This window comes from Trematomus bernacchii, unplaced genomic scaffold (assembly GCF_902827165.1).
Source record: "Trematomus bernacchii unplaced genomic scaffold, fTreBer1.1, whole genome shotgun sequence".
In the NCBI taxonomy this organism is placed as follows: Eukaryota; Metazoa; Chordata; class Actinopteri; order Perciformes; family Nototheniidae; genus Trematomus; species Trematomus bernacchii.
In genome coordinates this window covers 3,333,329-3,347,150 of record NW_022987608.1, presented here as the reverse complement: position 1 = coordinate 3,347,150, position 13,822 = coordinate 3,333,329, and the positions used below count along the sequence as shown (strand labels likewise).

General features: G+C 40.4%; 1 protein-coding gene across 1 annotated transcript in view; it reads left to right on the top strand.

The window, feature by feature from the left end:
• ccdc146 (coiled-coil domain containing 146) overlaps positions 1–9,580 on the top strand; it is a 67,205-nt gene extending 57,625 nt beyond the window's left edge. Inside the window, exons 20-23 of the mRNA XM_034131411.1 lie at positions 1,227–1,364; positions 2,530–2,655; positions 5,719–5,841; positions 9,323–9,580. Of these exons, the coding sequence (XP_033987302.1) occupies positions 1,227–1,364; positions 2,530–2,655; positions 5,719–5,841; positions 9,323–9,523 (588 nt within the window). The 3' untranslated portion in view covers positions 9,524–9,580. The remainder of the gene's footprint in view (positions 1–1,226; positions 1,365–2,529; positions 2,656–5,718; positions 5,842–9,322) is intronic.
• Positions 9,581–13,822: the final 4,242 nt, after the last annotated feature.

The window sequence follows — 13,822 nt, the reverse complement described above, 5'->3', positions numbered from 1 at the left end:
AGTTTTTAGTGCATGTAAATGGTCTGTAAAGGCTAAAATCCCAAAGTTCCCTCCAGAGGGAGTTTCTCTCCCACTGGCTGAAACACCTCCCACCACCCATTGGACTCCTTTGTTTACTTCCTTGACTTTGTGACATGATCACTATGTAACACGTGTGCTCCTATTGGCTAGCGCTCCAACACATTGTAGGTTATTGGCAGTGGCGGCTCCAGAATATTTTTGTTGGGTAATCTATGGTAGGGCTAACCCATACTGTACAGTGGTGGGGCTAAAGTCAGTATTTGCAAGGTAATTACATATATCACCCCCCTTGACAGTGAAACGCCACGCGTGAGGTTTAGATTATTTCCCTGTCTCAATCAAAGTTGAACTGTATGAAATAAAACGGCACATTTGTCTTGTAGTAAATAAAAAGGGATCACTGTGAACGTGACGTATGATAGTACACGTTGAAGATCCAATGGGGATACTGAATGGCGGTTCCGATTGATCTCAATCAGTAAGGCATGACGCAGACCCAACGTTGCGTTGCTCTGATTGGCTGTAGGTCTATTCAAATTGCATTCGGAGGCATTTTGATCTGACCGCGGCCGCGCTGATATTATAACGCCAGAGAATTTCCACACCTTTAGTGTCTAAAACTCCCCCACTACTTAGACTATTCCTTGCACCCCTCTTCTAGCATAAGCCCGAATGGTCTCAACCATATTGCATCAGTAACGTGCACTTGTTGTTACAGCAGGATCAGTTTGTGTGTTGTGGACACGACCCGTATATTTTCGCAAGCCGTGTTCTCAACATTTAGCATTTTGCTTATTATTTAATTGAATTTGCTACTTTAACATCACTTTTCATGGTGGGGCTAAGGTGGGGCTAAGGTGGGGCTAAGGTGGGGCTAAGCCATTTCTTGGTATGGGTGTAGCCTACCCCAGCCATACCCTGGTGCCGCCACTGGTTATTGGCTAAGGGAAAGGACATTTCTAAGCTGTTGACCAATCACAACAAAGGCAGTATGAGAAAAATAAAGACCTTTTTGAACAAGCATGGAAACAAAGGCACAAAGTACACAAATGAACCCTAATATGGCCCCCTTTTAATGTTTTAATGAGAAGCCCCTAGTGGCAGAAAATGAATGAAATGCGTCCACTGAGGTCATATTGCTTGCCCTTTTTACCCCTCCTTCCAAGACATGAATGACAGTAATCATTGTGTCTCTATGCATTTAGCTAGAGATGTCTCTATCAGACCAGGAGAGGCGGCTGCTGGAGAAACAGCTCCTGGTGGACCAGGTGACCCGGCTCTCGCAGCCTCTCAGCGAGCGGGCTGAGAACTGCCAGCAGGACCGACTCTCACTGGCAAAGAAGGTAGACAAAAAAAAAACTCCAGCACACGGACAGAGACGGGGCTTAGCCAGAGTACACACACGGATAGAACAAAACACACAGAAGAACACACTCCCACACTCGGATTAACACACACAAGACACTTGTTATATAATTCACCTACTAACTTCAGTCCACTCCTTCACACCCGCTCGTTGTTTTCGGAGCATGTGCGCTCCATGTGAGGAGCACAGTGGGCATCAAAGAGTTCACCGAGCATTACACTTCCCTGAACTCCCTCTTCCTCTCGTCTGTATTTTCTCTGTGCCGCGACGACTATAACAAGTCAGGAGAACAAGGTTCATTGCATGTATTAAATAGTGGAAACATGTAATGATGACACTAATGAAGATGCATTGGATGCCGTAATTAAATCTACTGTACCTCATCATCATTTTGCATTAGCATGGATCTAAATCAAATCATATTGAATTATTAGCTCCACAGCTTCTGTCTGCAAATTGTCCTCACTCGTAAATCGCCAAACGCTGAGGCACAGTAATCGAGAGGTGGACTCATTTCACGAGTTAACAATATCGTTTTCCATATGAAGAAAATCATATATATCCAAATACCTTGATATTGTGACAGTATTGTAGATTGATTTTTGATTATAATCATTAGTCATGTGGATAAGTGGGTAAATGCAAATAATAGAACGGCTATAATATTCCGTGCCTCACATACTTATGTATCTATAATAACTTCTGCAAGACAAAAATGTCCCAAATTTGGATCAATAAAGTACTTCTTAACTTCTTATCTTATCTTACCTTAGCTACAACAGTGTGATATGTTCTGAAAATGTCACCACTTTACCGTAATACAGCCTTTAAAACCATTACAATATTACCATATCCAAAATCTAAGACAATATCGGGTCTGTTGTCACGGTATCAACCAGTTATTGATATATATCCTGCCCTACTGTGAGTTCTGACGTTTCATTTGAAGCGACACTAAACATTTAACAAGCAATTCCAAAACTTTGGGAGTGAGAATTTGTTTATCAAAACATCTACAGTTATTTGGAATCAATATAAGATACAGCTTATTTGTGTGTGTGTGTGTGTGTGTGTGTGTATGTGTGTGTGTGTGTGTGTGTGTGTGTGTGTGTGTGTGTGTGTGTGTGTGTTTCTGCCTCTAGTTGAATGAGCTCCGAACTCACGTCATCGACTCGAACCAGCGCATGATGGCCGTCTCCGCAGAGCTCTCCATGAAGCACGCCACCGCTCTGTCTCTACAGCAGGAGATTAAAGAGAAGGAGTTCCAGGTCAGAGGGGGGTCTCCATCACCCCCCTGCACCCACAATCATCTGATGCACTTTTTCCCCCTCTGCAACCCCACTGTCTTTCCTTTTATTATTCCCATGACTCTCCACTAACTGCGGTGGAAAAAGAGCAATAATAATGATGTTTTTTTTGCTGTGTCCCGTCTTTCAGCAAAATACCATTCAACGATTCTTTTCATAAATAAAATCAATGAGAGTAAACGACGCTATGCAACACTGTGGATCCGGGATAACACAGTTAATGAAAGCACAGAGGAGACGGGATTAATATAATATAATATTTACACTTGGAATAATGTTTTTTAAACAGGTTTTATCTGCAAAATTGATGTTGTTTGACCAAAATAATCCCACCACAGGGTTTACTCCCAAATCACTACAAGGCGCATCACTACAGGGGATCAAAACATATTAATATCATTATTTATTAAAGACAATACCACACAATACATAGGACAAACAAAAACACACCAGAAAAAACATCTGTACCCAACATTGTCAGTATGAGAACAACTCTAAAACAAATGTCAAACGTTTTTATTTGAATTTTTACAGAATTAACAGTCTTTTTTTATACTTCTAAAATAAATATTATGGACACTTACACTTTTCACCATTTCATCAGTGGCGAACCGTGTCTACACAACTGGACCTTCTGTAGAGACACACACACCCTCCGCCGCCGCGGTCTTATATATAAAACTGGCCCTTTGAGTACAACCATGATGCTATTGTGGCCCGGGATGAAATTGAGTTTGACACCCCTGATCTAGATCCTCTGTCTCGAGCCAGTGAACTACCGGGCCTTCTATAATACCCTGGAACCGAGGGGAACTCTGAAAGAATACGCCCATTGGCTACAAATCAATATATGATTGGTTGATCAAACTGTCAATCCAAAGGTACGCTCTCATTCAGTGCAACGGCCAGGGTATTCTATCAAGGATATAGAATACCTTGGTTGAAGGATATTCTACCCAGAGACCCAGACAAACATCTGATTGGTTGCTTTTTCTTTCTAACACAAAACCACTGAAATGCGTAGTGCATGGACCGAGAAAGACAAACAAATCAACGTAACACTGTAATATTACAGATCAATAACACAGATACCATTCTCATTTATTCATTTTACATACATTTTATTTACATTTTATTTATATAATTAAATCGATTTTTTGTTTGTTTTATCCGAGTGTTCCAGGGTATTCTCTGAATACCTTGAAGGCCCTGACGGTTCGCCACTGCATTTCATATACTTCATACTAATAATACAAAATGGGATTAATAATGGAATTGTGACCATGTGTTTTTGGAATAAAGCCCTAATTTAAAAATAAACCTCTTAGCACCAGCAGCAACTTCCGTACACCTAGCAACCAAGACAAATCCTATTCTTGTTGACATTCAAGCTACTTAGCCTAGCCTGTTAAGTTGAAATATTACCTCGCTTTTTTTGCGGTTACCTTTTTTATCACTTTCAAAGAACAGTAAGTTAACCTCTTAATAGTCTCAACTTGCTTATTGAATGAGAAGATTCCATTTAAATGTTTTTGTTAAAGCTAATTGCAAGCTAAAGCTAATTGCGAGCTAAAAAGCTAATTCGATATCTGCAAAGCCATGCTGTTGTACCTGTTATTTTTCAATTCCCGTACATTTTTTTGTAAAAATCGACTTGCTTCAAAGCCATATTCATGCAATTAGTTTGATGCTAACATTGACTCTCCTTTTAGCTCTGTTGGAGGAAAATATAGCCTTTTTTTCAGCCGCTAAATGCTACACTATGTTCACAAGCTAGTCGCTAATTATGGTTAGCCATTTGGTATGCAGAACGTCTATGGTGGTTTAGAAAGATGTACTAACTAAACTCATACAATATATATTATATGTACAGTTTCAATCTTTAAATCAGCTTTGCAAGGAGCTTTATTTTTAATATACATTACATTCAGAAGTGACTAGCAATGCTAAACCTCATTGTTTGTTTTTGATTGAAATCTTCCATTAACAACTCATTCCATCCAACCCAGTCTCACGGCATTTCGTGTTATAGTCACGAAATTAATTTAATCTATTGATTCGTGTTCACCAACACGATTTTCGCATTTTTTTCGTGTCACACAGAACGATTTTAAATGCAATGTATTTCTATTGGTAGTATGTTTCGTGCCTGCAACACGTCTTTTTGTCCGGTCGGGTCTTGGAAGACCAGAAGCTGTGTGGTTCATAAAAACATGTTCTTACTCAATATCTTACCCTAAGCCTAACCCTATCCCTTTTATTTTAAACTGTATAATGTCTGAGTTTTTTTGCCGTCAGTGAGGAAAAGAAATGGCTCAGAGCCTCAGAATACTGAAATCTGTGTTTTTTGTCATCTTTTTTTCCTTCTAATTTGTTATTATTTGGTGCAGGCACGAAACATACTACCAATAGAAATACATTGCTTCTAAAATCGTTCTGTGTCAGAATACTGAAATCTGTATTTTTTTAAATCTGTTTTTCCTTCTAATTTGTTAGTGACACGAAAAAAATGGCGAAATCGTGTTGGTGAACACGAATCAATAGATTAATTTCGTGACTATAACACGAAATGCCGTGAGACTGTGTTGTTCCATCAGCCACCCAATTATAATGCCATTTCTTTACAATATGTTCCTGTTGAGTTTGAGTATAAAAATAGAAACCAGCTTTTATTTAGTCAGTCTTGAGGCAAGGCCATGAGCAAAATCATCGTTTGAGCAAGACATTTAAAGATTCTGACAGTTGTTTGAACAGAAAGTCTCTGTGTAAATATTATATTAAACTACTAAAATGAGATTGTTTCCCCGCTGCTTTGTAAATGTTTTTCAAGAGACGCGTGTTAATAACCTGCAGACGCCCTGCAGCTGATGTATGCCGCAGACACAGGATGCAGAGGCATAACTTTCCCAATTTCTGACTGTAATACGACCATCTGTTTTTGGCCGCCGTTAGAATTGAATCGAGCGAAGAGTGGCCGAGGTGACAGGAATACAAAGTGATCTTGCTCTGCCCCTGTGTTTCCAGATGGACAGGTGCCAGAGGCAGCCGGAGGAGGGCCTGCCAACATGCCCCGAGTTAGAGAAGGAGTGGAGGAGGATACTCCGAGACAAGAAGAGGAGACGGAGGGACAAAGAGGAGCGGGAGAGGGTACAGAAACACACACACACACACACTGGTCACAAATTGATTAAAGCGCAGAGGGCCATGAAAAGAAGATGGAGTGACAAAGAAAAGAGACGCAGGGCAGGATTCGATTAAAGTTCTGGCGGACAAAAGAGTCTGAACATGTACAGACAGATCAGACAGGAGGTTTCACCACATGCACAAACATGGGGCAAGAAGGGCAGCGTGGAGGCTGTCTGACCAGGAAAGACACCAGAGATGGCAAAAGTACACACATCTTTTACTCAAGTAGAAGTACAGATACTCGTGTTTAAAAATACTCTGGTGAAAGTAGAAGGACTGAGTAAACTTCTTTACTCAAGTCAAAGTAAAGAGGGCTTTGAAATGTACTTAAGTAAAAAGTACCCATAACTAGCAGCTGTTTTAAAGAGTACCTGACCTCCCTTTATATTAATAGAACAATAATGTCATTGTTAGCTAATGAATGTTTCCATGCTGAACAACGGCAACATGACAACGTTCTCATTGGTCCCTCTTCTTTAGAGAAGACCAGGAAATGATGGATACACGGATCGTGTTCAAATCAATAGGCACGCAATGACTCTAAATAATAATGATCACGCCACCAAACACACATTCAAACTAAAGGAACCAGCCTGTTTGGAAAATGTAAGAAGTAGAAAGTACAGGTATTAGGGTTCAACATGTAAGAAGTAGAAAGTACAGGTATTTGTGTTCAAAATGTAAGAAGTAGAAAGTACAGGTATTTGTGTTCAACATGTAAGAAGTAGAAAGTACAGGTATTTGTGTTCAAAATGTAAGAAGTAGAAAGTACAGGTATTTGTGTTCAACATGTAAGAAGTAGAAAGTACAGGTATTTGTGTTCAACATGTAAGAAGTCAAAATAAGTAAAGTACTGATACCAGAAAACATTTCTTAAGTACAGTAATGAAGTATTTGCACTCCACTACTTCCCACCTCTGAAAGACACACACACACAGGGATTACCTGAAAGCAGTGTGTGCCGCATGTCTGCTGTTACACCCAGCTCCATTTCCTCACACACTTTATTACACCGCCTGTAGCCCCAGGCCCAGAAAAACACCACAGTACTCTACCAACAAATAGGAATACACCTGCACACTGAAATGTGTCTGAATGTCCTTATTAATCATGCATTTCGCGCTCCTTCTTGAAGTGTAAATGTGTTTTGTCAGCCCGATAAGGAGGAAGTGTTCTTTCCTTATTGGCAGTTACTATGCTATATATATTTTTTTCTTTTTGCATCCAAAGCCGTTACTCCTTGTTTTGTGTGCAGCCCTTGGATCACATGCCAGAGGATAAACTGTTCGTACGCTGAGAAAACGGCCGTCTCTTTGAAGTCTCGCTCACATTTAGCCACAGTTCATTTGCATGCTTTTGTTGGGCGTCATGGGGACGAGCGCGCACTGCTGGGAGAGTTTTTTATTTTCACAGCAGGAGGCCGCCATGGTTACTAATTGATCCATCATCCATATTGGGTCAAATGAATTTTGGCAGCCACTGTCAGTATTCTGTATTTATATTCATATATTTTTATTAGAGTTCACATAGAACAGCACATGAGGTGATTCAGGTTTTTATAATTGTATTTTTCTTAATTGTGTGAAAACAGATGGCATTTTTTTAATGAAAAGTCCTTGACAAATAAAGTTTATTATTATTATTTATTTAAAATACTTATAGCCTTAGTCCTCTGACAAAAACATAATTTAAAGTGGACCTATCATGCTATATTTAAATGATATATTGTAGGGCCATACCTATATAAGGTATATTTATACGTTTCTGTTTTCAAAATACCAAACAGATCATGCATTTTAGCCATGCCTCATTTCGCTCTATGTGCTGTTTGCTGTCTACGGGGCTGATTCTGCTGACCACGCCCCCCTGCAGGAGAGGGGAGCCGTGCTCTGATCAAGTCAAGAGGGGGAGAAAAAGAGATCTCCGTCCTCCGTGTTATTATAGGCCTATAGAGTCGTTATTCATTTGTTTTAAAGCTCAATAAATAACAAAGAAGACCTTTGACCAGCACTTTTCTAATTTTGTCCGGAAGATTTAAACTTTAACGGACATCTTGACCGGCGAAAGAAACTGAAACTGAAACTCTGCCGCACGGTCCCCTCGTTCCTTGGAAGAGGCGGAGAGGTGGGTGTTTGTCATCTGCTGGTGGACTAACCGGAGAGAATTACAGTGCTTGCCTCGACGGGGAGGGATTGCATTGAATTAAAGCAGCGGGAGCAAACGTTTGCCTCGGGGAGGGAGAAATAAAGCCACAGCGGAGAATAAACAGAAGGGTAACCATGGTAACTATGGGCGGGAAGTCTTCTTCGCTGCTTTTGTGGCAGACTACAGCGCCACTTACAGGCCTGGCATATGTACTACAGCGTCTCCAGCGCTTTCGAGCGGCAATGGCCGGCCGTGGCCCAACCCCACATTCCCCTGATAGGTGGAGAGTTGGCCCAATAGCCGTAGCGCCACTTCTGTGACGACATAGAAGTGTTCAAATCTGGATCAGTCTGTATCAGATCTGTTGCAGCCCCTTTTTTAGAGATTTGGGTATGGAGGAAAATAGAGAGGGTTGTGTTTTCTGACACTTGCTGAGTTCCCTGGAACACCGGGGACACATATTCATGTATAAAAGACGTACAAAAGTGCATTTTGCATGATAGGTCCCCTTTAAGGTACTTAAAATCACAGTACCCACGCATTATGTTTGTGTATTAAATCAAACTGTCAGTCACTTATCAGAATCAGAAATCTTTCATAATCTCAGGGGAAATTGGTTTTCGTGACTATTTTTCGAATTATTAAAATACTAAAACAAAATAAAATATTTCATATAAACACAAGAAGTAAGAATGTGCAATAAAAAGAGAAAAACAAGACATATAAATGTAGGGAATTTAAAGTAATATGTCCAATAAAGAAAAAAAGAATAAATTATTATATAAACATAAGAAGTCATATTGATAGATCTGGGGTTAATATGAAAAAGTCATACTGCAGATCAAACTTCAATCCCTTTAACGAGCCTTTCTGATTATTGGCTGCTCCACTTTACTGTTGGTGCCCTTGCGTTTGTCTTGCAAAATGAGTTCTTCCATGTTCATGATCAAAATTCAGTCAAATTAAATTCTAATCTAATCTTTTAGTCCAAGGTCATGCCGATTAACATCAAATATTAAGTGTGTGTGTGTGTGTGTGTGTGTGTGTGTGTGTGTGTGTGTGTGTGTGTGTGTGTGTGTGTGTGTGTGTGTGTGTGTGTGTGTGTGTGTGTGTGTGTGTGTGTGTGTGTGTGTGTGTGTGTGTGTGTGTGTGTGTGTGTGTGTGTGTGTGTGTGTGTGTGTGTGTGTGTGTGTGTGTGTGTGTGTGTGTGTGTGTGTGTGTGTGTGTGTGTGTGTGTGTGTGTGTGTGTGTGTGTGTGTGTGTGTGTGTGTGTGTGTGTGTGTGTGTGTGTGTGTAGCTGGCTGAAGAGGAGCAGTGGAACCAGTTGCCTAATGGAGAGTACACCACGGCTGAATCCCGTCCCAACGCCTACGTCCCGCAGGCCGGCCCCCTCCCTCTGCCCAAACCCTACGGAGCCCTGGCCCCCTTCAAGCCCTCCCAGCCAGGGGCCAACATGAGACACATCCGCAAGCCAACGCTCCAACCCTTAGACATCTAGGAAATAATACACTTGTATCCAATCGGTGGGTGTTTTTGTCTTATTTCAAAGGTCCCCTATTATACTGTTTTTTATCAATATATTATAGGTCTCAGATATATACAGAACATGTCTCTGATTGGCTGAAACACCAAACAGATCATTGCAGCATCCCATAATCCCCTCTGTTTCAGCCCTGTTTCAAAAGTGCTGATTCTCTGTCTGTTACTTTAGATGAAAATAAGGAGCCACCCCCCGCGCCCCTCTGAGAGATATTTGGTTAAAAAGAACTCAATGGTGCTCTAGGAGGAGATTCAGGTGATAAGGTGGGGGGGGGGGGGTTACCTTGGTTGGTGATTGGCTAATGGTTACACAAGACAAAAACATCGTTATGACATCATAAAGTGGCCAAAATCTGATCAGCTCATTTTCAGACAGGTTTTTATATAAATGGATCAGGACAAAAAAGAGAGAGAATCTTTTTTCCTGAAACTTTCAGAGTCTCTTTACACAGAGGGGACACATGTTGATGTAGAAGAGACATGAAAAAGAGGATTTTGCATAATAGGTAACCTTTAATTCAGTGTCAACACTTTCAAGATCAAGATTCAAGGCTTTATTGTCATGTGTACAATTAGCTACAGTGTAGATATGGCAATGAAAAACTTAAGTCACAGGCTCCTCCAACAGTGCAACATGAATATATATAGGACATAGAACAAATCAAACAGACACAATAGATAAAATAGTGCACTTACACTTATCTCCACTCGAGAAATCCACAGAAATGTAAACGTTTTTTTGCTTCTTGATCTTTATTTTTGTACAGACTCAACACAAAGAAGACATACTTACATAACTGCACCTGTTGTACATCAGATATAATCATTCCTGTCCTCCTTAGACACCAAAAGGACATACAATTTGTTCAAATGTAAAAATAATTTGAATATGAAACATATTTTCCAGTGGATTTCAGTGATTTTTCTCTTTGTGTCACACATGTTTTTGTCTCTCTGCTCTCCGACACACCTCTCAGTGACACTCCTACTTCTTGTGAATGTTTGTGTCCTTAGTGTCCAGCATACCACTGCCGTTCAGTCATTTAAAAGTCATCTGGTTGTAATTTGGTATCCTTTTTTTAAAGTTACTGGCAAAGGCTTGTTTACGCTCTGGCTTGCAGTAACACCAAATACTTTGAAGGAGCTTAAGGGGTGACTGAGGACATGGGACTTGTGTGCTCTGTTACATAATTTCCACCAATAAAACTATAGATTTTTCCTTTATGTCTGTGATGTGTCATTTGTGTTTATTCTTTCTCATTTCTTAATAGAAAATCATTGTCCTGCCTGTTATAAAAAGTATATGTATTGCTTTTTAAAGCGTCAAACAAGGACAGTGACCTCTATTTCAACTAACCCTACACACACATAAACCAATATATGATTAAAACAAATTTACAAGGTGTTTAAGATTATGCATAAGTAGAGGTCCAGACATAATGATGGAATATTAAACACTACAGATTTATATGCTGGTCTGAAAATTGTAAAAGCTTAGTCCTTTGTCTTTTTTTTTTATCATTTCATTTTTCGGTACACTGAAATAAGTCTGAATACTCGTCTGTCCTGTTGCCCTTTCATCCCTCCCACTTGTAATCTTCAGCGGATGAATAAATTGCAACGGGTTTAAATCTGAGCCGGGCTAAGGGCGCCTGCTTTATGTCTGAAATGATCAATGTAAATATAGAGTCAGTATCAGGCAATGAAAGAGCATGGAGAATGACAGAGGAGATTTCAAATGAAGAGGAATAAGAGATGGCAGTCTGAAAAGAGTCAAAGGGAAGTCAGGATAAAAGTGGAGGTCTGTCCGTTAGTGACCGAAAACAAAGTCGCTTTGAAGCTTCGACAAATTTACTGGAAGTTGTTCTATTGGCTGATCTGGGGCCTCATTTATAAAGCCTTGCGTAGGATTCACGTGGGAAGGTTGCTTGCAAAGCAAATAAATACGCAGACATATTCTGATTCGTAAAACACTGCGTACCGGCGTAGGACTTGCGTGCGGCACATCCTACACCGGTTAGTGCTTAGTGCGTACGCATGGGTCAGAGTTTGCGTGGAGAACCGCACATTTTCCCGTCAAGTTTGTTTTTTATAAATCGCAAACATTGCGTAGAAACTGGCGTACGCCATCTTTTGAGCGTACGCACCGTTTATAAATGAGGCCCCTGAGCTTGAGATGAAAGCAGATTCCTGTCAATGAGGTAATAGACTATGCTGCCTGTGAGCATGTGTGTGGTAGTGAGCCTAGTTCATGTGAAGTCAACAGAAAAATATATAAATAATAGTATAAACGTTGTATTTAAGAGAAGAAATAAACATTAAAATATAATAAAAATTGCTATGATTGATCAAAAGTATTCCTAAATGAACACCCACTTGAATGGTTTGTAAGATGTTGCATTTGAGAGCACATTAAAACTAGTTAGCAAAAAGCTAAAAACATTAGCTAAAGGGTTGAAAAAAATGTGCTACAGGTTAAGTTATATCCCGCCATGTTTGTTAATGTATTTATTATTAAGTTATTTATCAGGTTTATGTTGTGTGTTTCATGTTTAATTATAGTTTATATTTAGATGTAGGTGCATGTTTAGTCTCTCACTTGTCAAGTTGCAGTCACTCATGTCTACTCTACTGTCATTGCACTTCCTGTTTTATTTTGTACTTACCTTTCCCTCTCGTTTGGAGACCTAAGAGGCGCGTTCACACCGCAGTACTTTTAGTTTAGTACTTTAGTTCCGATATAGTTCCGAAATGTTGCGTTCACACCTTTATATATACAGTCTATGGTTCACACCAAAAAACTCCGGAACTAAAATTAGTTAATGAGAACCTTTTCACCCCCTTTTCCGTCCCTGCTAGAGAGCAGGTACTTTCGTGGGAGAAAAAGGTTCCTATGTCTGATTGGCTGGGCGGATTGCAAACCACGCCCCGTAAAACTCCCAAAAAGTTTTGTGAAGCCGCCATTTTATTATCCTGGCATTAGCATTATTAGCATTAGCCCAGCGCAGAAACACAGAGGGACTAATTTATGGCAACAAAAAAGAAAACATGGGAGCAGGTGTCGGCGTTCTGGCGATTTACTCGAAAGGCTTCAGTAGAAGCTGCTGGGAGTCCCAGCAGCTTCTACTGAAGCCAGTACCCAACTCCGGGGACTTCCGACCGGGGACTCCGGGTGGCAGTATACGCCATATATATATATATAAAGGCTTGATGGCTCAAGGGGGAGTCGCCAGCGTAGCTCACCGGTGGCCATCTTGCCACAGTCAACAACTACTGCTACAGCTGTTGTAAGGTGAGTGATCTGCACAAAAATACTCTTAACTCGCTGAAATCTTGACTGATTTACAAACGGTTTGGTTTATTATAAACGTTATTAGCATGGCTATGATACAGGAGACAACAAGACATGTTGAAAAAAAAAAGTCCATGATTATAATTATAAGTATGCAGTATCATAACTACATATTTGATGTTTATAACAAACCAAACCTTTTGAAAATTGGTTGAAAATTGAGCAAGCTATGGTTATTTCAATAGTGCACCATAGACATGAACGCGATCTGTGCTTAGTTCATGAGAACTAAAGAATTCTCATGAACTAAGTTCTGATGAAACTTTGTGGGAAAAGTACTGCAGTGTGAAAGTGCCTAGAGGCACACACTTAGTTCATGAGAACTCTTTAGTTCTCATGAACTAAGTACAGATCGCGTTCACACCGGAATAAGTCCCTGGGGGAGGATTAGGCAAATGAAGCCGCTGACGTCACTTCTTCTTCTGCTTTGGGTTTACTGGCAGGCCGCAAACAACTTCACGGCGTATACTGCCACCCGAAGTCCCCGGAGTTGGGGACTGGCTTCAGTAGAAGCAGCTTCTACTGAAGCCTTCCGAGTAAATCGCTAGAATGCCGACGCCGACACATCCTCATCTCCATGCCTAAAATGAATGGATAAACAGTTGAAATAGCAAGTTTCAAGATACACTGTTAAAATAATTAGCTTTAAGGATAATTAGTTGAACTTATGTGGAGATGTGGGGCTATGTCAGACACAAATAACCAAATATAACAAAACACACTTTGTTAGCCAACCTCTTAAATAGTTCAAGAAGGCAACGGGTGGAGTTTATCTGATTTTGAGGCAGCCCTGTCCTCCCTATGCGTGTGTGTGTATGTCATACATTGCACGCTAACGGTGAGAGCAGTGTGTGTCTATTACTGGCTACATAACACTGCCTGCATAGCAGAGTGTGGAGGATGCTA